This window comes from Phalacrocorax aristotelis, chromosome 16 (genome assembly GCF_949628215.1).
Source record: "Phalacrocorax aristotelis chromosome 16, bGulAri2.1, whole genome shotgun sequence".
NCBI lineage: Eukaryota > Metazoa > Chordata > Aves > Suliformes > Phalacrocoracidae > Phalacrocorax > Phalacrocorax aristotelis.
The window spans coordinates 12,050,672-12,074,029 of record NC_134291.1 but is presented as its reverse complement, the minus strand read 5'-3'; the positions used below and the strand labels follow the sequence as shown (position 1 = coordinate 12,074,029).

Here is a 23,358-nt window from a genome sequence, read left to right as displayed (position 1 = left end):
AGAAATAAATCTTCTCTGAGCCTCCTAGGAAACTGCAGATTTGGTTTGGTTCACTAATATTTGTAAAATGCCTTAAAATTATCACTCAGAAGGCAAAAGTATGATGCAATGTCTTGCAGACCCCAGACCGCTCTGTGCTACCAGCTTCAATGCTGGTACCGTACCAGGTGTAGGAAGCCATAAGCACCCAGACCCACCCCGACGAGTCACGACTCCCAGCGCCCACGCCAGGGACAGGAGGGTGACTCAGGAGGGTGACCAGCCTCCGTGGCAGGAACTGGGTGAGTAAATCGTTAAGTGATTAAGCATCTGCTTGAGAAGACTCTCTGATGGGTGGTGTTGCAACATGCTGGTTAAAAAGCTAGGGAAAACGGTAAATTAGTAGAAGTAACTAAAGCAGGGACGAGGGCGCCATTCAGGCCCACAGTGCTGCCTGTACTGCCTGCTGATTGCTGGCGCTACTGCAGACGGCTCTGGCACCTCTGTTGGAGGGGACACCCAGCAACGCAATGCGAGCAGTTGTCCAAATGTCCTGAAGGCTGGCAGAGCGCAGACCACTCCTCCTTTCTCCTCTTCAGCAAACTAAACATGCTAAAAAAAAAAATCCATCCTTTTCACATTTCCCTATATTTGCATTTCCAATGACCAAATGGAAGAAAGACTGAAGTCCCAACCCCAGTCCTCACCATGCTCCTTCCCACCCAAAGCAGTCCAGCAGACCAGCACCAGCGTGATGCTCTGTGCCAATGCCCTCACCATTAACCCCTGCCATAAATCCCAGGGCTGGGGCAAACTGGAGAGCACCCAATGCACCAGGAGCAAGGGGCCGTACAATTTTGTGATGGTTACTCAAACTGCCACGTCTTCTGCTGGGAGGATGGCGGCACAGACCAATGTGGACACGGTGTCCCCTTACCTGCAATCCAAGGGAGACTGCCTGATGTCAGCAGTGCATACACCCAGGCAACAGGCTGGTACCCCACCCCAACTTGCACTAACTTGGGTGCCAGCAACAGAGCATCTGTTGCAGCACTAGGAGGATGCAGGGGGACGGACCATGCTGACAACTATGATTCCTCACCTTTTGGCATGCAAACCAGCCAAGAGCCAGCTTGGGCAGACCCTGCACCTGGGTCCCAGCTCCAAAGCCCCAAGCACTGAGCTCTGTCCAGCCACCTCACAAAAGCAATCACAGTAAAAGCCTAAATCACAGCCATCAGGAGATAAGAGCTCTCATTAATCTGGGAGCAGCTTTTCAGAATAAGTTGAGGCTAACAATAAATAATAATAATAATAATAAACAATAAATATAAAATAAATATAACAATATAATAATAAATAATAAATAAATAATAAATAATATTGTTGCCTCCATGTCCCACCTCTAATGATCAAGAATGTGCCAGAGTTCACTGGAGCAGGAGGAGGGAGGGAGGTTGGGAGATGAAACGAGCCTGCTAATGGCCCTGCAGAAAGATATTGCTTTACATATCAAATATCAGAGTTAGAAACATGAATATCTGGAGTGATTATGGGCTCTGAAGTCTCCATTATTGTCTTTGGATTTTTGACAAGTTCCAGACCGGGCTTTTGCGGCTGCTGTCTGGGTCCTACAGAAAACAAACCAGCATCCAGACAGTGCAGCCACAGGACACCAGAGGTGCCAGGACTCTCACTTAGCAGCAGGTTTGCTAGCATTTTTTGGCTAAGAGATGCAGACATGGTCACTCAAAGGTATTAGGCATGACCCAACATGTTCTAGGGGTGCTTGCTACTCACTCCACTGCCATAAACCACCAACAGGCAAGGAGCAAACAGTAAAGCTGGAGAATGATTATACTTCAGGTGAGCTTCTTATTAAGGGAAAGATGCTACCAAGATCCCAGAAACTGGCAAGTACTTGGAGGAGCCAGTATGGCGTACATGCTCCAAACTTTGACTTACCTCCAGGCACCAGCAGTACACTTGCACAGCCAAAGTAGCTACCCTGGCACCAGTGTACACTCATCCACCCTGTCCCTTCCCATCCAGCCACTTTCAAAAGTTTTGTGATTAGCACAACACTGTGCTCACTTTGCCCAAGACTGATCTCAAATGGACAGCAAGAGCTCACCCGTACCAGCCAACACTGGAAACCCTCCATGCTGACACAGAGCCAAGGACACACTGCTCCATGCTGCAGTGGTTGCCCATCCCCAAGGACGTGCAGCCCAGCCCTCCTTGCATGAGTATAAACAACGACCTTTAGATGATCCTACATCCTAACTGGTGGTAGAGGCTATCCCCAGGGTCCAGCCCATGTGGATGGAGAGATCCACGTCCTGTTCTTCCCTTTCCCACTCCCCCTCATAACATTTTTATTCCCAAAGAACTAAATATACATAGGGAAAAAAACAGCCAGCAGCGGTAGGTCTCTGCTGCTGTAACCAGGCAGATGCGATTTTTCCACTCTGCGCATGAAAGGCCAGTTCTACGGGGAAGATACAACTTGTGCTGGGGAAGACAGCTCCTGCCTCTCCCACCCCACACTGATTTGGCAGAAAACTCTCATCTACACCATTCTTTTGTCTCACTTTCAGAAACATAGATAGGAAGAGTGGAAAAGAGAGGAAACTCTCCAAAGCGCCTTTAAAGCTCATCTTTGACGACATCAGAGGTGATCAGCTGTCTCAAAGCAGCACACTACATCCACCAGCTAGGAGCAGTGCTGGCTCTACCCATGCCAGGCTGGTGATGAAGAAAGAGTACCAGAAGACACTAGTTGCAGTATAATTTTGTTGGAAACAGCCCAGGAAATCCAACAATTGACATTCAGGAGCTTTGCTTCATTCCTAGGGTTGAGATGATCTGAGATATGATCTGAAATATCTTTTTGTATTTCCTTTTCCAGGCATTGAACCTCTGTACACGTGGGACCGTTAGTCACAGACCAAGTCTCCCAGCCCACTCCCATGCATGTAAGCCCAGCAGAGCACTCATCCTGCAAACCCTTAGGCAGGGCTTAAAAGAGAGACCCTGAATCCAAATGAGATGCTTAATCAAACATGAAGCACATCCCCTCCCTGGGGCTTTTCATCATATTGAATTCAAGCCACATCACCCACGTAACATTGGGACCATCCCTGGCGTGTTCCTGCTAATATTAGCAGCAGGGTTGAGTCCCAGCATCCGCAGCACGCCAGCAGCAGCTGCTCCCCACAGCAGCAGGCATGTCAGCCCCGAGCAGCCTGGGGGACACACCACAGCCACATGTCCCAGAGACATCCCAGATATTTGCTGAAGTAAATTTTAAGGACGGACCCATGAGATTCACGCATGTAGAAAAGCCTATTTCTAATACAGCCCCCTCCTGAAAACAACCTGGCTGATGGTTTTCTTGTCCTTAACGACCCTTAAAACCACAATATAACCGAGCACAACTCAGTACCTCATTAGGACAAAGCCTTTGGCTGAAATTCTAGAAATAATGTGCGTCAGGCGGTGCAAAAAGTATGTATCTGTAGAGAAAGCATCCAATAACGGGGAAGGAAAAAAAAAACTAAAATAAAATAACCAGAGAAGACTTCCTATCAGCATTGATGTGACCTGGCAGGGCAGGAGGCTCCTTGCCTCAGTGCCCAGCTTCACACAGTGCACAGCACTGCCAAGGCTTGCCCACCAGTGAGCACATGCTCCCCGAGGTAGCTGGGCTACAGGAGATGTGTGAATGAGGAATTAAGAACCATCAACAAAGGCTGTCTTACAGTTTCTACCAGAATGAAACCTGCAAGCCTGCATCCCCCCCAAGGCTCTAGCTCCAGACATCACATTGAACCCCTTGGCACCACCCTGCCGCTCCATACACTTACAGCTCCACCCGGCACTTACCATCATTCGCAGCTTGCACCCACTATGACATTTTGTGTTTCAACATTACGAGGAAACAAATCTGGTGTTGACTGACAGCATGAGCAAAGGCAAAGAGCGCTCAGCATCACTGCTGCCAACTCACCATCAGTGACTGTCAGCAAGAATGTGCCTCAGTTACCCCTGGGACTCTGCTCAGCAGCAACCACATCCCACCAGGATGAGGGGCTGGAGCAGATCTCTTCTGTCTTACTACCAGGCAGTAGATCATGAGTGCACAGTGCTCCAAGTCCTTAGCAGGATGACGAGTACCACGTTGCGGAGTTATCTTTGGGCATCATCACAACCAACCAAAGCTGTGAGCAGGAACATCCACCCCTCTCTACAGTCAAACATTGCAGACACCAACACTCCCATATCACCCAACCTGAACAGGATCAGGTTGGTTTGGGGTTTACAGAATCACACAGAATGGTAGGGGTTGGAACGGACCTCTGGAGATCATCCCATACAACCCCGCTGCTTGAGCAGGCACACCCAGAGCAGGGGGCACAGGACCGCGCCCAGGCGGGGTGTGAATGTCTCCAGGGAAGGGACCCCACAGCCTCTCTGGGCAGCCTGTGCCACTGCTCTGGCACCCACACAGTAAATAAGTTTTTTTCTCATATTCAGGTGGAACTTCCTATGTTCCAACTTGTGCCCATTGCCCCTTGTCCTGTCATTGGACACTAATGAAAAGAGCCTAGTCCCATCGTCCTGACACCCACCCTTTAGATATTTATAGGCATTCATGAAATCCCCCCCCAGTCTTCTCTTCTCCAGGCTAAACAAACCCAAGCCTCTCAGCCTTTCCTCATATGGGAGATGCTCCAGTCCCCTGGTCATCTTTGTAGCTCTCCTCTGGACTTGCTCAAGGAGCATCCTTCTTAAACTGGGGGGCCCAAAACTGGACACAGTACTCCAAATGTGGTCTCACCAGGGCAGAGTAGAGGGGGAGGATAACCTCTTTTGATCTTCAGGCCACATTCCTTTTAATGCATCCCAGGATACCGTTGGCCTTCTTGGCCGCAAGGGCACATTGTTGGCTCATGGTCAGCTTGTTGTCCACCAACACTCCCAGGATCTTCTCAACAGAGCCACTTTCCAGTAAGTTTACACTGCATTAACACAACGCACAAGCATCCCACCACCCGGGTTGATTTACTGCTACAGGTTCCCTTCCCTACTACTCAGGGGTACGTGTCTGAGGCTCCTGGGAGCTGAGTGACCCACAGGCCTCTGAAGCAGAAGTGAGTTTGGGAAGTGCTGCCACAACCACAGCTGAACAAGCCACGCTTCTGAAAACCTGCCAAAATCTATAAACCTGGGGCAGAACTATTATGCTCCGTAAATCCTGGCAAACCACAGACCTAACAATGCCCTCCCCCATTAGAGGTAAGGAAGCTCTTACAGTCAAATAAGCAGGATTAGTGCCCTCCCAGCAGGACCTGATGGCACAGTATGAGGTGGACACACGTACTGCTGCCTGGATGCAATCATCCCATTGCAGCATCAGGCACAAGGAAGAACACACTCTGCTGTGCTGCATTTCCCTCTCACATGTTGCTTTGATTTGGAAACTAAACAGGAATAGAGTATCTCTTACTCCTTCCTCCTCCCAAACGGCCCTTGCATCCTCCTCAGGCTCATGAAGGCTGGCAGCTCCCACACCAGCAGCCCATGGCTGCCTTCTGCAACCCAGCAGGTACAAGAAACTCCTCAGTCCTATGCCAGGGAGGGATGCTACAAGGAAAACAGGCAGGAATAACCAGGGTGATTTGGGAAGGCAGGTAGTGTGTGATCAGCAAGAACAAAGAGGTGGCTGGCTGCCGGGTGATCTGGTGTTTCTTCTCCAACATATTTTTGGCTAATGTTTCCTGCGTGGCCACAGGCTCCCTGGAGCTGCAATACCCACCCAACAGACGTGAACACTGCATCTCCTGCCCTACGGGCTAGAAATTAATTGCCTTGTTCTTGGGAAGCTGCTACACAACCCAGAAAACTAATTAAATTGTGAAACAGTAGCCCAGATCCCTGCTCAAGGGCAAGGCCAGACCTCTTGACTGCAGATGCACAGAGCTTTACCCAACCTCTCCCTCTGCACAGGCAGGAACTATAAAGTGCTTCACGGACTGAAAAACAAAAAAATAAGTCGCACTGCAGAGCAGCTCTACAGCCTCAACAAACAGCCCTGGGGCTCACAGCACAGCCTTTATCATATCTAACTAGGGAATTACTCATTCTTCAGAGATTTAAATGCAATCGGGGCAGGCGAGAGGAAAGGCTGTAATTACATCAGCACTCGGAACCCTGCGGTGGGGAAGGTCACAGAGTCCCCAAAGAACAGTTACAAAGGCGCTGTTGAACCCTGAGTGCCAAACTGATGGTGTATTCGGGTGGCTCTCTGCATCCCAACACTTGTTAGTCCTAATCTTCTTCAGGAACGAGACTTCCCTCAGCCTCCTGCTAAGCCCTCCATTCCCAACTTCGGCTGAAGAAAGCCCAAGGGCTGGAAAAAGAGGACATGAATGTGGCTAATCCTTCCAACGAGGGCTGTAGAGACCCAAACTCTGCCACCCATTTCCTGCCTGACCTGGAAGAGGAACCCTTTTGTACTCAGCTTCCTCAACTGCCCAGCAAGAAAAACACCACGGCACTCCTTCCCGAAGGCAAGGCCGGATTCACGGGGAGGCGGTGAAGTCGCCTCAGCCTATAGCTCCACACGCAGCCCCTGGATAAGCTTTCACCGCGGCCCCCGGATCTCCACTATTTCTTGGTTGTTTTTTTTTCTAGAAACCGCTGCACAAAGCTCAGTTTGGGTTGCTGCCAGGACGTGAGAGTGTGTAGGGACGGAGCTGCTCTTCCAAAACTCTGCTCAGGAAGATGAGCTCCCCCGAGCCAATCTCTCAGCGCCTGCTGCAGACACAACCCCCCACCCCTCTTCTGCCTGTTTCTGACTCTCATACCCATCTGGCAGCAGCACGCTTCTCCGCTTAGTTTCTTGCCTGAAAAAGCCAACACGCTGGGCAAGAGCTACAGATGCCCCGGGAGAAGGCATCCCCGCCTGCACGCCAAGGGGACTGCAAGGAGATACTCCACTGGAGAGCGAGGCAACAACTATCGGGCACCTGGAGCTCTGCCAGGGGACAACTGCAAAGCTTTCCAGGGCGGGCAGCTCCCGCTATGGACATATTTGAAACTTGGGCTCGTTATCCACCTCCCAGCTACTCTAGGGCTGTGTTGACATCCAAAATCTGGGAGTCGACAGAAGGGCTAGTGCCTGGGGTTTAACAGACGTGTCACAGCCATGTCAGGCGTGTGTTTTCAGCTCAAAAGTCTACGTAAACCAACTTGGAAAAGGCAGAGAAAGAAAAACATCCCGTAAGATCCTGCTTTAGCAGGTAACACCCAACCGCAACGCTGCTCCGAACAAAGACACCGCAGCCCGGCAGCGGCCCCGACAGCCACCGGCCCCGACGGCTGCCGGGGGGGGTCCGGGGCGCCGGAGGGAGGGGGGGGGGGTGTTGCGGGCTGCCCGGCGACCGCCCTTGGGCAACCCGTTCCTTCCAGCCCTACCCGGCCGGCCGCGACCCGCGGCGGGCCCCCGGCACAGACCGGGTGCCCCCCAAGCAGCGGGGAGAGGCGGGGGCCGGCGGGGGACAGCCGCAGCCCGGGGGGAAGCGGCGAGGGGGGAGCTCAGCCCCGCTCCCCCGTGGCCCCCCCAGCCTGGCGCGGTGCCCCGAGGGGCGCGGGTGGCTCCGCGCTGCCCAACCCGCCACGGCAGCGCCTTCCCCCACTTTCCCCCCCAGTTTAGCCCAAAAAGTAGCGCCCACACACACCCCGGGGCTTAACGCCCCCCCAATCCCCGGGGCCACCCACCTTCGAAGTCGGAGATGATGCCCTCCAGGTGGGCGTTGACGGCCGGGTCGGTCATGGCGGGGCGCGGGGCGCTGCCCCCCGGCTCGGCGGGGCGCGGGCGGGCGGGTGCGCGCAGCCGCCGCCGCCTGCGGCCGAATGAATGGCGGAGGGGGAGCGGCTGCGGCCGCCCCCGGCGCCGGCGGGCAGCCTGCCATGCCGCCCGGCCCGGCCCAGCCCGGCCCAGCCCAGCCCGGCCCGGCCCGGCCCGGCCCCCTCGCTGCGCACTGGCTGCTCCCCACGCCCATCACGCCGCCCCCGCGCCGCCCCGGGTGGGCGGCTGGGACGGGCACCCGCGGAGCCCACGCGGGAGCCGAGCACTGCCCGCTCGCGGGCAAACGCCGTCTCTCAGGCCCGCGCGTGTCCCGGGTCCCCGCGCGCCGGGGGCGCGCACAGCGCGAAGCACGGGCTGAAACCCGCGCCTGGCGCCGGCCGTCCTACGTCTGTGCCTGCTCAGCACGAATCCCGTGGTAAGAGGTGACCACCGAAGGACGCCCCTCGAAGGGGATGGCACCGGCCTAAACGCGTGGGGTACACCACTGATGTTCTCCAGCACCAATAACCGGAACGGAGCAACTCGGCCACGCTCCCCTATTTTTGTAATTGCTCAAAATCAAACTGGAGCACTACCTAGCAGCGCTAACCCATCACTACCAAATCCCAGCCACTTCTGCAGCCGGCTCTGGAAAGCCACAGCCTCTTGCTGCAAAACCTGCCCCAAAGCCGAGCCCGCAGCCTGGCACACCTTGGCCACAGATCGCTTCTCTCCAGCCAGAGCCAGTGTGACAAGCACCAGCTCTGGGCATCAACACCAGCCCCTTCCACGGCACTGATGCCTTCTCTCCACCTCTCAGGCCCTCTCGGTTTGTGCATCTCTCTGCCCATTATCTGATGTTTCTCCCTTCCCATGTTGATTCAGATCCTGCCCTCTTGACCCTCTTCTTATCTGCTGCACCCTGTGTTTTAGTAGCATCATTCAAAAGTGATGATACCCACCAAAATGCGTCCAGGCACATCAACAGGAAAAGAAGAATTAATGGGCTGGGGTTTTAGTCCACTTTAGGTGAACCATAAAGAAAAATTATGCAAAACACTAGTCCTGTTACTGTCTGTTATTGCAGAAAGTACGTGCTTCATCACTTATGTCACACTTTTAATTTTACTCTTCCAAAGTCTGCAAACACCACAGACTCCCCAAGAGTATATGTGAACCAGAAAATTAAACCAACAGCACCAATTTCCCAGACGCAAGAAGTTCCAGGTTTTCCATACTGTTAATAGCTTGAGGTTTCAATCCAAGGAAAGGTATTACTTTAAAACATGAGAACTGCTTAAAGTCTTGAGAATGCACCTTTAAAAGAGAAGCATGGTATTTTAAAGTAGATACAGTGGGTTTCCTCCCCTTGCAGATAGCAGCACTCAGCTGTCTAATTTTTTGCACTCCTAGCGATGTCAGAAACCAATATACCACAACAGTGCAGAGAGGAACAGGCTTTGCACCTCTGTGCAGTCGCAACACTGAAATGCAAATGCCTCCCCATGCGATAAAGCCCCCATCCATAAAGCCATCAGTGCACATCTCCCTGGCAGCCCCACTGCCTGAACACCACTACCTGTTCCCAACGCCTTAGAAGAGAACAGGAATAAATGTGGACCTGCGGCGCTCATGCCTCTGGGCTTAGCACCCGGGTGTTGGGTCTCTGCCATCACCACATCCACACACGCTCTGCAGGGAGCAGTGGCGACTGCCACATTGCACAGCATCACGTGCTGGCTGACCCACACCGGTGGTGCTGATTTTCGAAAGAAAGTGGCTTTATTTTTCTCAAGTGCTCTTATGCAGGTCACACCCACAATCCAATTCAGGTAGGTAAAAATGTAGCCATCAATAACTAACCTTAGTTACTGAGCAAGAAACACTGTCAAGGAGCAGAAAAAGCCCTGGAGGACCAGAACTAGATTAGCCTTTTACAAAGGCTGTTAAGCATTATAACTCCTCAGTACACTCTCATCGCAAGGTCATAGAATGGGTTTAAAGGGGGGAAGAAAAATTAACTAAGTTTGACAAACTAAAAACCAATATTGTAAACAAGACCAAGACTAAAAATCAGCGATAGGGTCACTCTGAGGAAGAACCAAGCACATTTTTTGATGTTGAGAGTCTCCCCACTTGCAAACCTCATAAAATTCAGCATCAGACCCACTGCTTGGAGTTTGGTGACACTCTCTGAACTAGGTCACAGGGGATCAGCATGGCACTGTGATGGGGACTCTGTTCTTGAGGTCAACCGGAGGCAAGAAGTAAACCACTAGAAAAAACCCTATTGTTTGATGGATTGTGAGTAGTGAGTGTCACGGTGATATCCGCCTATCTCATGAAGCTGGTGAAGACACTCAAAGCTCTTCAGCAGAAGAATTTGAGGCCATTTGGTTTAGTCCCAGTTCCCTGGGTCATCCTGCATTTCCTAAGCAAAGACAATGTTATCATCCTGGATCTAATAAAGGTTTAGCAAATCAACAGGCCTAGAAGAGAGCCCCAAGAAGTGTGACATAAAATATCTGGACTGCAAGCAGGAGTTAATTTTCATTAAAACCAGCTGGTTAACATTGCACCCATGTGCACCTAAGGCACTGAGAGGGGGAGAGGAAGATGGAAAATAACAGCCGCTAAAGACTAACAAGAATATCCAGAGATCTAATAGTAAATATTTAAAGCAGAAAGGTATGTAAACAACTCACCCCACAGCACATTACCCAAGCGCCTGCTAGTAGAGGAGGAACAAGCTTTCCTCTGGGGAGATAAGCCCACCCTTTCTCTCCTGGAGACTTTCTTGCACCTTTATTTGATTTAGCCATGGTCAGAGGCATGGCTTCACAAGAGTGTAAGACCAAAAAAATAATCCATTTGTCCAGTCTGCACGTAACAACTAAAAAACATTTCATCTGGTTTTCTACGTGCACCCTGAACCCAAAAGCTTGTGTTTAGCTAAACACTTCTTTTAGAAAGGCAGGCAACCCTGGGAAGCTGAGCACCCATCCCAGAGGGATGGAGAATCCACCACCACCCCCGGAATTTGTTTCTGGGGCTCCCTGTCAGCATAGCAAAAGAGTGTGTCATACCTCTCATCCAAACGCAGTTTCAGCATGGGCCCTGCTTTGCCCTTGTCTGGTAGATCAAGGAGATTTAAGGACCCTGAGCCTTCTCCTGATGATAGATCTCCCACACTGATCACAACACCTACATTCCCTTTGATAAACTAATGAGGTTCTGCTCCTTCTGTCCTTCATGTCAGGTATCTTCTTTGGTCCCCTAGTCACTTATCTGGCTTTCCTGCTCCTTTCTCCCAACATTTCACAAGTGTTTGTTACTGGATTTTTATTTTTATTTTAATAAAGAGAGAGAACTCGCTTTTCAAAAGAAAGAGCAGATCTGTTGCTTGCTGCTCCCCTTGTTTATACAACCAAGGGTCTCAGCATCTGTTTTTATTGTATCAGAGGACTCACCTCGAGCTCCTGGTCAACTGAGACCTTCAGGATACTGTTCACAGCAACTGCTGTCCACGATACATCCCTGTTCTGCAAACCACTGGCTGCAGGAGGATTTTAAGTAAATTACTTCCCTTTCTGTATTATATTACAACGGAAATATTTTTTGTTTCCTTACTAACCCAGGCCACCGAGGGCACTGACTGCCCAGCCCTTTTTCCTTCACCATCACTCTGCTCTTCAGATGAGCAATAAACTTCCTGCAAAGTTGTTTTGTTGGCCTATAAGTGATTTCCTGTCCCAAAAATGCAGTCTGTAAAATCTGCTGATCACATAATTCTAGACACCAAGCTAAAACTAGCTTGATGCCATGATAGCTGGCAGATGCAAGAAACTTTGACTCTTGTCCCCTGGGTACCTTATCCCCGGGCTCTCCTGCTCTCCAGGCAGTGATGTACCTCAAGGGCTTCTCCAGATCACAGCACAACCTCCTCCAGAAGCAGCCAGTGCTGGTCACTGCCTCTGACTGCCTCTGCCCTGACATGGGTGTGGGGGAACCACGATACAGAGCAGACCTAGAAAGTTGCTTCAAGGAGAAAAAAACCGTGAGAGAAAAAAAATCTCCAAGGAGATGGTAGGTATCAGCATTAGAAATCCCTCATCGTGGCAGGCTAAGGCAGAAAAGGGACTTTCCTATCCACATGCGTTTTAAACAGGACTGTACAGTTTCCTTGCAAGCTGCTAAGAATGCAGTTTTTCAGGCAGATTTTCTTCCTCCCACAAGTCAAGGTTTTTCTGAACCTGTGCAGCTCTTATCGGCCTCATGATCTGCTGCAGTCATAAGCGTCAGGCTTGGTTAGACTGGGTGGCATGAGTCATTGTGGTTACAAGAATCTTAAATTACCTCATACACAAAAGCAGGTAATTTATCCACAGCATCTTCCCTTTCCTCCTCCTATTTTAATTAGAAAACAAAACTCTTTATTGGTTCTGGCCTCTTCTATAAAATTCTTAGAGACTTACTGACCAAAAGTGCTATGTAGGAGCAGCTAAATATTCTTATTAACCACCTAATATTTCTACTGAGAGTCCAAATATCTTTTCTTGCTGCTGATCATAGATGAAACATCCTTCCCAGCCTTTCCGGGTAGGTGCAGTGAGTGGGTGGGGGCTCTTGCATCGTGTGACAGCAACCCCCAACATCTGCGGTGGTCCAGCATCCCACAGCATCGCTTCAAGCCGAAGCACAGGGCAGCGCTGGCTGCACCATCCACTTGGCTGTTGCCAGATGGGTAGCACCAATGCAGGATAACAGGTAGAAGCAGACTTAAAACAACCCAGACAAGGCAGATCATGAAGGTGAAGGAATGGCAAGTCATGTCTCTTCTAAGTTAAAAAATAAGGCTGTTGCAATTACCCTCTCTTCCACTCTTCTGCTCCCTGCACCTTCTGAGTTCTTGTACTTCTGCAAAAAAAAACATTTCTGCTTCGAAATCCACCAGGAAGAGGTGCAATGATCTCCATGTTACAGGTAGAGAAACTGAGGCATGTAACAGCCATCACTCAGAAATGGGGAGCTGGCAAGTAATAAGACCAGACCTGGCTGCAGTGGTGAGCAGGGCCGAATCCGGCCCCCAGCTCCTTGGGAAGTGCCAGTGTTATTGGCTGGGGACAGAGGGGACTCTGGAAGGAAAACCAGAGAGACAGTTCCCATCACCTCTGCCCATGCTTTCATGTAGATGACGGCATGAATCCAGCCCTGCTGATTACTCAGGAATTGTCACGAAAAAAAGGGTCTTTGCCAAGACTTCAGGCTCTTCCTGCTTCCAAAGGAGTAGGAAATACAGCAAGGATGGCTGCACTTCAGTGCTAGTCACGCTTCCCTTCCTTTGCAAGGAAGCTAAGATCATGGGAAAATTTTTTAAAAATTCAAAATAGGTTTGCTGATTTGAGATTTCTGGATAATTAACTGATTTTCTCAATAACAGAAGCATGGCCACATCTCATCCCTTAGTGCCACAGAGCTACGCAACCCATTACAAACACAGAGCCAGGGTCGGATGACAGACTGCACAGAAAGGGTTGGATAACTTTGAAGACTGGATAACAGAAATAAGATGAAATCCAGAAGAATGACGGAAGGTCAGTACCTAAAGGGCTTTTGATAAAGTCTTTGATCATGAGAAGTGCTTCAGCGTGGAGGACCTCACTGAATCAACTGGTCCCAGTGTGACCGTGAGCCACCGACACCCTACAGTTAAAGTGAGCGCACTCCTAAAACGTGGCAAATGAGATGCTCTGAGCAAAGCAGAAATCACTAGTGGTCTGTCTTGAGCCATCCTGGCTACCCTGCATCAGTAAAAGCAAGCAGAAATTAAGGTGGAGGCAGGGCGGGACTGCTAAAAGCATTGCATGCACATGCACTGCAGGGGAGAGCTGCTGCAGGCAAAGATCACCATTGCCAAGGGAACAACAAAAAAAAACCCCAATCCAAACCCAAATATGGTTATGGTATAAACAGGTCAATAAGAGCTGGAAATGAGAAGAAGATTTTAACAGCTAGTGATGGGAGATAAAAAGGGACTGCTGTGAAATCGAGGGGTCAAAAAGCCAAGCAGGTTTCAAGGTGGGGCACAGCTGCTCATAGAAAATACAATGCAACATGGGGAACAAGATGGTCCCCAAGCCTTCAGATATTCACTGTACAAACAGGGGAAACAGCAAACCTGGTGTTCTGGGACAACCCTGGAGCTGAGAGGCCCCATCAGAGCTGGGTGGGTGGAGGAACAACCACAGACACAAGATCCCTGCAGCCTCTTCTCCCTCACCTCCAGCAGGGAGACAGCAGTGAAGAAGCTCAAGCCTTAACTTTGCCTTAGGTTTAACTCCACTAAGTCAGCATGCAGAGCAGGTACCAGCTTGTTCTAAAACAGGACAAGGGAATGCATCACATGTGGTTACACTGAGCAGGACAAGCAGGGGACCAACATCCATCCCATCACCCTGCTAATCTGAAAACAGAGCCAAGTCTTTCCTGCACTCCGTGTGTGCAAATTTTTGATGGTCCCCAACACCTTCCCTGCCTCTGTGGGGACCAATGAAGTCGCCCTGGGCTTATACCGGTGATAAGGTGGGATTCAAACCAGGCACCTGGACCCCCTGCCTGCTTGTAGGAAGGATGCTGCGTATTAGCACCCACCATGCTCTGATCCAGCAGCACACGGCTGGGCTGGGAGGGCACAGCTCTGTCCCCTATGAACACCCTCTTATGCACTCCAACCCTCGTCAACTCCAACAAGCAACTTGCCCATTTACCCGGTGATCTGTATGCATGAGATGAGCTTGCTGTGGGCCCCACTGACCTCATACCGGAGCCCAGCCTGAAGTGTTTCACACCAAGCTGCAATTCCGGCTATTGTGCATGTGGAGAGCCTGGAGAGGGAAACACCATGCTGAGCCCAGGCCAGGCGCATTGCCCCAGCCCCAGCCAAGCGCACACCCAGCCGGTCCCATGCTCCCAGGAGGGCACGGGGGCCGGGGACGGGGGTGTCCCCATCGCAGTGGGCTGACAGCCCCCGTGTGTGGGAAGGGAAGCACAACTCCCTGGTGCTGATTAAATGGCAGGGGACACTTGCAGGGGAAGGAAATGGAAAGAGGATCAGGAACTGCATCTGCCTGAACCTCACACAGTTAAAACAAACTCAGCCTCATGCCCTTGTTCTTCCCATTTAGTTTCAGGTCAGACTTTCCTAAGAAACTGGGAGGTGCAGATCCAAGCAGAAAACAAACTTAATTACTTTAATTATTTTTAAAAATATTAACTATTAATTACTACATTTTAATATTAATAACAAAACAGGCACAAAACCCAGCATTGTGTGACAGCACAGATGTTTAAATAGAAAAGAGAGGCTTCAGAAACCTTGCTCATCCTCTGATGAGTTTAACACACAGACAGCGCAGCATGTTTCCATTGCAAAGCCTTCCTGTGTGGCTGAGGGTGCATCTGACACCAGAAGAAACCGGTGTGTCTGGACCTCGACATAGGGAAGACCTTCCCCCCATTTCTACTGCCTGCATGCTATGGTAGATGCAGGGGGAAAAAAGGGCAGGGGTCAGCCAGAACACTGAACCCCTCAGAGAGAGGTTATTTCCATTACTGCAAACTTCCCAGCAGTCCCTAACTAGGGAGAATTTGCACAAATAAACAAACTGGCAGTGCTACACACATACACTCCGCTTCCAGATGTGCATGTGTGCATGTCTCATTTTCACTTGGTGTCTGAGGCAGGGCTGGAAACTTCATCCCCGCACTGCAAAGGGAGGAGGCAGGCACAGCATGGGCTCCCTATGCTGAGCCCACCCCTCTGGCAGCGCCACAGGTGCAAATCCCACTACATCCCATACCCCAGCTGCCTTGGGCACCATCCTTCACTCCTCTGGTGCTTGCCATCCCTCTCCCATCACATGGGGCCACCATACCCACGACAGACCCTCTGCCCTGCAGAGTGGGGCATGAGCCAGGAAAGCAGCTTTTACAGCCACTGTCTGTGCTGTTCTCTCAGCTGCCTGCCTATGACCTTTTCAACCCAAAAATTTCCAGTCATAAATATACCACCTTATGGCAGGAAACTTGCTTTTCTTATACCTCTCCCCTGCTTCTCAGAGAGCAGTTTCCAGCAGCTCACGCTCCCTGCACCAGCCCCCAGTCATTTCTCCCCACTCCTGAGATATTTCAGGCATGCAACAAAATCTGCCACAGCACAAGGACCCTAAAACTCCCTGTAAAGGCTCAGGAAGCGCCACAAGCTGCAGGTCAGGCTTCACAAGCAGCTGTACCTCCTGAACTCCCTGCTTTCCATCAAAGGTTTTATTATTATTATTCCTCTTTGGCATAAACCAGTTTGATAAGAACAATTCCCAGACAGAGCCGCAGCCCCACACCCACTCAGCTTCCTCTGGGCAGCACAGACACAGCACAGGAGCTCACTGCACGGTGGGAGAAGGACACAAGGGCAGGGAGAAAGGAAGGAGAGGAAGAATGAACACAATTTTCCTTTCCTTTTAAAAGCTTTGGTAAATGCCAGTGAAACCACCAGCGGCACTGCCATGGTGCAGCACCAAGCACGGGTGGCGGCTTCCCCTTTGCTCCAGCTCCATCACGCAGGGATGGGAAGTGAGTGCAAGTGGACGGGCATCACTGCCAGAATCAATGGGCTGTGCACTCCTGTCTCCATGTGCGTGGGAATTTGGGTGCCCCAGACATCACCCTGTGATGGTCCAGGCAGGGGACTGTGCCCTCAGCTCCACCACCTGCACTGCTGCTGCCTGGGAGGTCTTGGCAGGTCCAGCGCAGGCACACACGTAAAATTAGGCAAGATCAGTGCTGTTAAACTCCTCGGCTCAGAGAGGGCAAACGGGAAAAAGATGGATCAGCCTGGACCTGAGAAGGGACCAGCCGTCTTCAGCAAGAGCAGGGTCTGCCTTGCATTTTACATCTCATTAAATTGTTCCCTCAAGGAGTTTAATATAACTCTTTCAGGCTTACACAAAAGACACAACAAAGGTAATCTCCCACTAACCAGATCCCAGTATAATCACGCTGGCTCCAGGGTCCCAGCTAGCCGAGCTGTGCTGGGCAACACTGAAGCAGCAACCCCAAGCTCTGTGTTCAATGGATCTACCCCAAATTACAGAAGGCAGCCAGTTGCCTCTCCTGCTGGAAAAATAGGGCAGGGCAAAGGGGATCGCAAAGTCCCCCCTAACCACGCCACCCATCAGCTCCCAGCACACCAGCCTTTGCTCACCCCTCCACATCCCTCAGATACCCAGCCCTGCTAACAGAGACTCAGTCTCTTCTACAGATGCAGAAGTTGCACAATTGATTTAAAAATCTGGATTGAAAAAAAAACCAAACCCCAAACCGTGATTCAACGTGCAAGCTTTTAGGGGAATTTTCTTTCTTTCACATGCTCAGCTACTTCTGGCTGCACCAGCTCCTGCCCATGCACAGCCCCATGCCTGCAGGCTCCCCACTGCAGGGCACTTGTTTCTGCTGAGATTAAATCATTACTGCAGGAGGGACCTTGTGCTGTAACCAGCACCCTCAGCCTCACCCTGTCTTCTAGAAAAGAATGTCAACACCAAGCCTCATCTGGGGCAGGACAACACTTGAGCTTCCCCACATCCCCACCTGCCCCAGCGCAGCTTTCCAAGAGCCATCTCTCAGCACGAGCACAGCCAGCGCACACGGCTGGGGAACGCTGGGGATTTCAGCCTCCAGAAACAAAAAAGGATCAAAAAAAAAAAAAAAAAAGTCAGCTGGGAGATGTGCTGCAAGCGGGCCAAGAGCAGGGGCCGTCCAGTGTTTGCCCTAAATGGGAAAGGGGCCTGCGAGCACACTGAGGACAGAGCACCAGCCGTGGAGAGAGATGGCACCAAGCCAGGTGGGAGAGGAGATTTCCAGTGATCAGTATGAGGTGGAGAGAAACATCCACTGGCATTTCCCCTGACAAGCATGGACAGTAAAACCCTAGAGACAGGCTGAGTCTGGGGGTCCTGGAATAGGGCAAAACTCAGAGACACTTCAGCAGCATCCATGTTGCCATCAGCTGTGGGACATAGCCCTTCCATGGGTGGTTGTACAAAGCACCTTGCTGCAGGCTGCCAGGCAATTAGCTCTGCCACTTTTGACTTTAAATGAGGAGTGCAGAGTGCAAATGTCCTGAATGAGCATAGCTGGGTCTGCTCCCTCGCAGTAACTGACAGGGCTAGGTTATACCCACCCACACACAGCCCATCCTCTGTTTGCACCCATAGTCCTGCGGCCAAGCCCAGCACAGGAAGGGGAACTGGCCAAATTCCCCTTCAAATGAGATGTGGCCACTGCCATCGCACCAAGCTGTGCCACAACGAGAAGTTCATATGGTGCTCACTTGCTGTTACCACTTCTGTCATCTCCAGACTGCAAGCAGGCTGTTTCTGCTTGCCACCCCACCTTGTACACTCTCTGGTGAGCTCATCCTCAGTGTGCTGACTTTTTGTTAGTACTTCATCTTAATTTGCAGTGCTAGTGTCTATAATAACCACACCAGGTCAGGGAGTGTTGAACTAGATGTTCCACCAACAGAATTAAACTGCCCTTGTTTAGCAGTTAAAATACGGTAGAAACAAAATCAAATGTTTTTCCTTATAAAGGAATGACAGGAGGAAGGCACTGCGTGCATTAAGCATCAGCCTTTCTCGTTCAGCAGGGACTGGCAGCATCTATAAGCTCAAGGGATATAGTTATTCCCAGACAAGTAATCACAGGGCAGACCAACGCAGCCCTGTTTATATTAACACAAGGGAATAAGCTGACAGACTGAGCTCTGTCTTTACATACCTGCCTTCTCTTCCTAGCCTCCAGAAAAATACTCCTGCACTGCAGTACCCCCAATTTGGTTGGGTTAATGACCGGACAACATTCCTGAGAGTCAAATAAAACTGCCCTGCTGTCTCAATCCAGGGTCCAGGTCCTTAGGGAGCACTCCTCTGCAGAAACATGAGCCTTAACATATCAACACCACCCTTCCACAAGAAGAAGGACCCTAAATCAGTCTGCAGATGCACGCTGTTGCCACCAGCTCCAGCCCTCGAGCTGCAGATCTGCACATCCCCTGCCAGAGGCATCTCATCTGCAGCTCCAGCTCTACTTCTGTAGGTGGTTTCCAAACAGGTCTTCTCCACAATGCTTGCTTGTAACCTGGGAGAGCATCGCCTGCCAGCTGGAGGATGGACAGGTATTTCATATGCTGCAGAGAAGTATGGCCCAGAGCAGCTCTGAGTGCTTGCTAGGAGCCAAGGATAGTGACCTGATGCAGAAGCAGGTCTGGGCTTCACCATCCCCTGCTCCAGCCCAGGCACTCAGTGAGGTTTGCAAGCATGATGGCAGAGGCATGCTCTCATGCGACTCTGGTGAGCCAGGCATTGTGGAAGCAGCTAGAGGGTGGTTTGCACATAAGCAGTCAATTACTTGGAGAGAAGTGCCCACTTGGTCACTTGCCAGTCTGCAGACAGATTTAAGACACACAGGAATTGAACCTCCGGTCCAGATATCACTGTGGCCAAACAGGCCACCTCCTTTACTGGCCTCTGGGAGAGCCCCTGGCAGAACAATAAAAGGAGTATTTAGTAAAGCTACAGACCCACTTGAAAAAACTTGAGAACGATGAGCCATTTTGCAGCCAAGCTTCCTATAAACACGTTGATAATGATGTTAGCACCAGAGCTGGAGATGAATAGGGCTGCACGGCAACAGCAGACTTCTCTGTCTGCCTCAAGAAAGCCCCTTTCTTGCAACGCGCATGTTTAATCCATGATCTGTGTCTGCTGCCAGCCACATTCATAGTAAAATCTGCTCACCTCATCTATCTTCTATATACCCATAGATTTAGGTGAGGCAGGAGCACAGACAGAATTGCAAGGCTCACGAACAAATGCCACTCTGTTCTGTGCTGTCCTCCGGTGACACCTCCATCCTGTCTTCATTAAACACCTTCATCAGAGTTTAATACACAGATGGAGGCCAGCAGTGTCACACAGCTACAGCACCCTCACATCAGATGTGGCTAAAAGCTTCGGTGTTTCGCAGCTTTTATAAGGCACACCTGAAACAAGCTCTTGGACACGAAGATCCATTTCTCCACCCTCTGGAGAAGACACATCTGCACCTTGCTGTCTCTCAGGGCAGAGGGGGGGGACATACTACCATTGAAAGGCAACATGACCTCTTGCTCACAGAGACCCTCCTGCACACCATGTCCCCTCTGCACCTCTCTGAGAGGGGCTATCCCAGCTCTGCTCTGTAGGCAAGGAACAGCCTCACCAACCACACCGAGTTGCTCATTAGCTGTGATATGAACACACCATCACAGCAGATCATCCTCGGTCTGCTAAGGGTAACATTAGGTTTGGCATGATTGAATTTTCTTTTAGTCACTTTGGTACGGTCCCAGAATAAAGCCTGCAGGCTCATCTCTAGCTGACTGGTCTTGACTTGGCTGTCACTTTGATTTTCATTGCTTAGCAGCTTTGCTGATTGCTTGAGAAAGTGCAGGTTTGTGCAGCTCCTCTTCTCTAAGCTCAGTCAACCATGTGTTGACTACAGTCAGCTTCACAGCTGGAGAACACAGACATCACACACTCATCCTGGCAGAGAAGGAGACATCAGCAGAAGTCAAACTCCTTAAGTGCACTTGTGAAGACATTTCACTAAGTTCAAAGAAACAACCCTTCCTCCTCAGTTATTGTTACCACCCTACATCATTTATACATGCTGACCAGCTACAACCTGCCATGATTTTCATGGTCATTCCTATGTAATAATAAACGTTTTATTAAAACTATGGAGCAAGCACTCCACAGGACAATGAATATTCATGCTGCCTTCCACAGCAATGAGCTGGGATCCCTGCACAGTACAAGTTCCGCAAAGCCTTCCCTACCCACTTGCAAGGCAACAAAGCGTGGGAGTTGAACAAGGACCAGTATTATCCACTAAACCACAGGATGAGCTTGCAGGAACTGGCAGGCTGGATTGCTTCCAGTCACTAAAGCAGGCAAATAGTCCAGCCCAGTTCTCGCATGCCAGATGCGTTGAGCCTCTGCGGACTTGAGAATGCAAAGACAACCCATCCCTGTCCTGAGAACCAGGCAGTCTCCCCCCGCACACCCCTAGCAATGCGCGTTACTCACAGGCAGGGTGGTTCTATCAAACAATTCTCTTTATTTTCCTAAATTAGGCATTAAAAATGCATTTTGAACGCAGCATTTTCCTTCTATGTCTAGCAATCTTCTAGCTAATAGAGAGAAGAGCTGGCAAAACTCAAGGAGGGCTGACAAAGGAATAAAGTGAAATAAAAACTTCATCTTATAAGGAAACAGCAACTGGAACCAGCCACAGCACCTACACACCAAGGCACAGCCAGGGGTTTTCCTGGGAAGGTGTGACTGGAGGTGGATGGGACACAGCGGTCAGTTTGTTATATTATGCAGCAAAAGGATGGTTAGCCAGTGATGAACTGGGCATCTTCCAGGGAGAAACATCCCAAGTCAGACACAATTCTAGATGTCCCACACTGTCTGGGCCTTCCTGAAAAGTTGCCCATCCCAAAGATGAGGACCTCTTTGCATCTCATTACCACTCCTGATCTTTTTCATGATGATAACTCTATCTTTCATCCACATCCAAAGAGAGACTGGATGTCTTTTCCTTCTTTTATTGCAAGGGCTCCCCCAGCCCACACCAGTCACCCAAGGATGAATTTCCAGCCCCAGCAGTTAGACCTGTTAGGCATTTACAGGATGTACTTGGTCTGCATTTCCCTTTGGTGCATCTCCTGAGGGAGCTCTGCTGCAGCACCAGAAGGTCCTGTAGGAGCAGCCACAGCATCACCCATCAAGCTTCCCAGAGCTCAATTTTGAGGACAACAAAATCTCCCAGCCTGGCAATAAGAGCCCTACACTGTGTTATCTGTGCTTTTGCTTCCTTTCCCCTCTGACCTTCACACCCAGAGCTGGGAGATCCTTGTGGCCAAGCCTGCATAGAGTGAGCACTTTCTCAGCTTGAGAACTAAGAAAAGCCCCTGTGGATTACAGCCTGTTACTGCATTTGTTGTCAAAAAAGCACAGCACATCAGAAATCACTAGAATGGCAGGAGGCTGTTATTTATGACCCAGATTTATTGCTACTCTCCTTCCCCAGGGTGTCTGGAAATCTCAAAGTGCCCTGGATTCAAGGCAAACCTATGAAACGCAGCTCCTCAAAGCCCACGTCCTGCTTCTCTACTTTCCCGCTCCACCCAGCCCCCAGAAGCTCCCAGAGGTGTGGCATCCTACCTTGCCTTCCAGCATAGAGATAAACCTCAACTCCTACACCTTCCTAGAGAGAAAAACCTGATCATGATGCTGCAGGTGTGCAGGTCCAGCTCCTGCAGCATCCTGAACCGATGGACAGACGCATCTGCAAGAGGGGATTAGGAAGGCACAAGAAGGTGAGAGGCTTCAGATGGAGCCACACAAGCAAGTCAAAACTCCTGAGGTTGACATTTGCTTTGCCGGTACCCCAGCCCACTGGCTTGAGTCTCTTGCTGTGTCTAAATCAGCTCCCAACAACTTCAGCAGCAGCAGCAGGCACTGGGCTGACCCGAAGCCACAGCACATGCCCCGCAGCAGGATCCTTCCAGCTTTGCTCTGCCCGAGGTGGCTCCCATCCCTCCCTGACGTCACAGGGCTGCTGAGGCTTCTGGTGCAGCCCTGTGTCTTGCAAGGGACTGTCAGCAATTTGCAGATTGCATGTACTGGCCCCGTCTACAAAACAGGGATGTTTATGTAACCCTAGGAAAATGCCAAGCACAGCAGGATTGCTAGGGAATACGCTTTCAGCTGCTGGAGTTGGTGGAGCTCTGACAGCCCCCATCAGTTAAGAATCCGCCCTTAATTCTTAATATTCAAAGGACAACTTCCTATTTAAATGGAAAACAGTAAAGACCTTGCAAAGTAAGATACTCCCGTTCACAACAGATAGAACTGATGAGCAAGGTATCAAATCCAAGGGGCCACTTCCAGTGCTTCCTGAGAGAGACCAGCTCCCCACAGAGCAAATACTGCATCTCTCCTTGAAAACACCAGCTTTGTTGGAGTTTTTTTGTTTGGTTGGTTGGGTTTTTTTAAAGCAGTTCCTTTTCCAAGCCAGGAAAATAATTGAAAACCAGCTTGGCTTTGTTGTTTAAGTCCATGCAATATGAATGACAGGGCTATGAAGGGGATATTTTTGATGGCTTATTTTGATGATGGATCTGACGTATCTGCTTTTAAAAAACCCTCTCATACTCAGTTGTGAGCAACAGTTGGTCTCAGAGAGCAGCTTTACAGATACCTGCAGCCCTTGACATTAATTTGCTTTCCTAAAGACAGGAAAAAAGGCATAAACCGTCCAAGAGGCAAGAAAGAGGCCAGTCAGGGACCTGGGAGCCAAGATGTAAAGCAATCAGAAGGACGCATATGACAGTCACTGGAAGCTGAGAACCCCGG

The 23,358-nt window shown here is 50.4% G+C and overlaps 1 protein-coding gene across 5 annotated transcripts in view; it reads right to left on the bottom strand.

Moving 5' to 3' along the window:
- Positions 1-23,358, bottom strand: part of SEPTIN9 (septin 9) — a 143,721-nt gene that overhangs the window by 68,287 nt on the left and 52,076 nt on the right. The window contains exon 1 of one of the 5 annotated variants that reach the window (XM_075111273.1): positions 7,765-7,967. The exons of the other annotated variants lie outside the window; for them this stretch is intronic. Within the exon in view, the coding sequence (XP_074967374.1) occupies positions 7,765-7,819 (55 nt within the window). The 5' untranslated portion in view covers positions 7,820-7,967. Of the gene's footprint in view, positions 1-7,764; positions 7,968-23,358 lie in introns of those variants that run through there. 5 annotated transcript variants of the gene reach the window in all.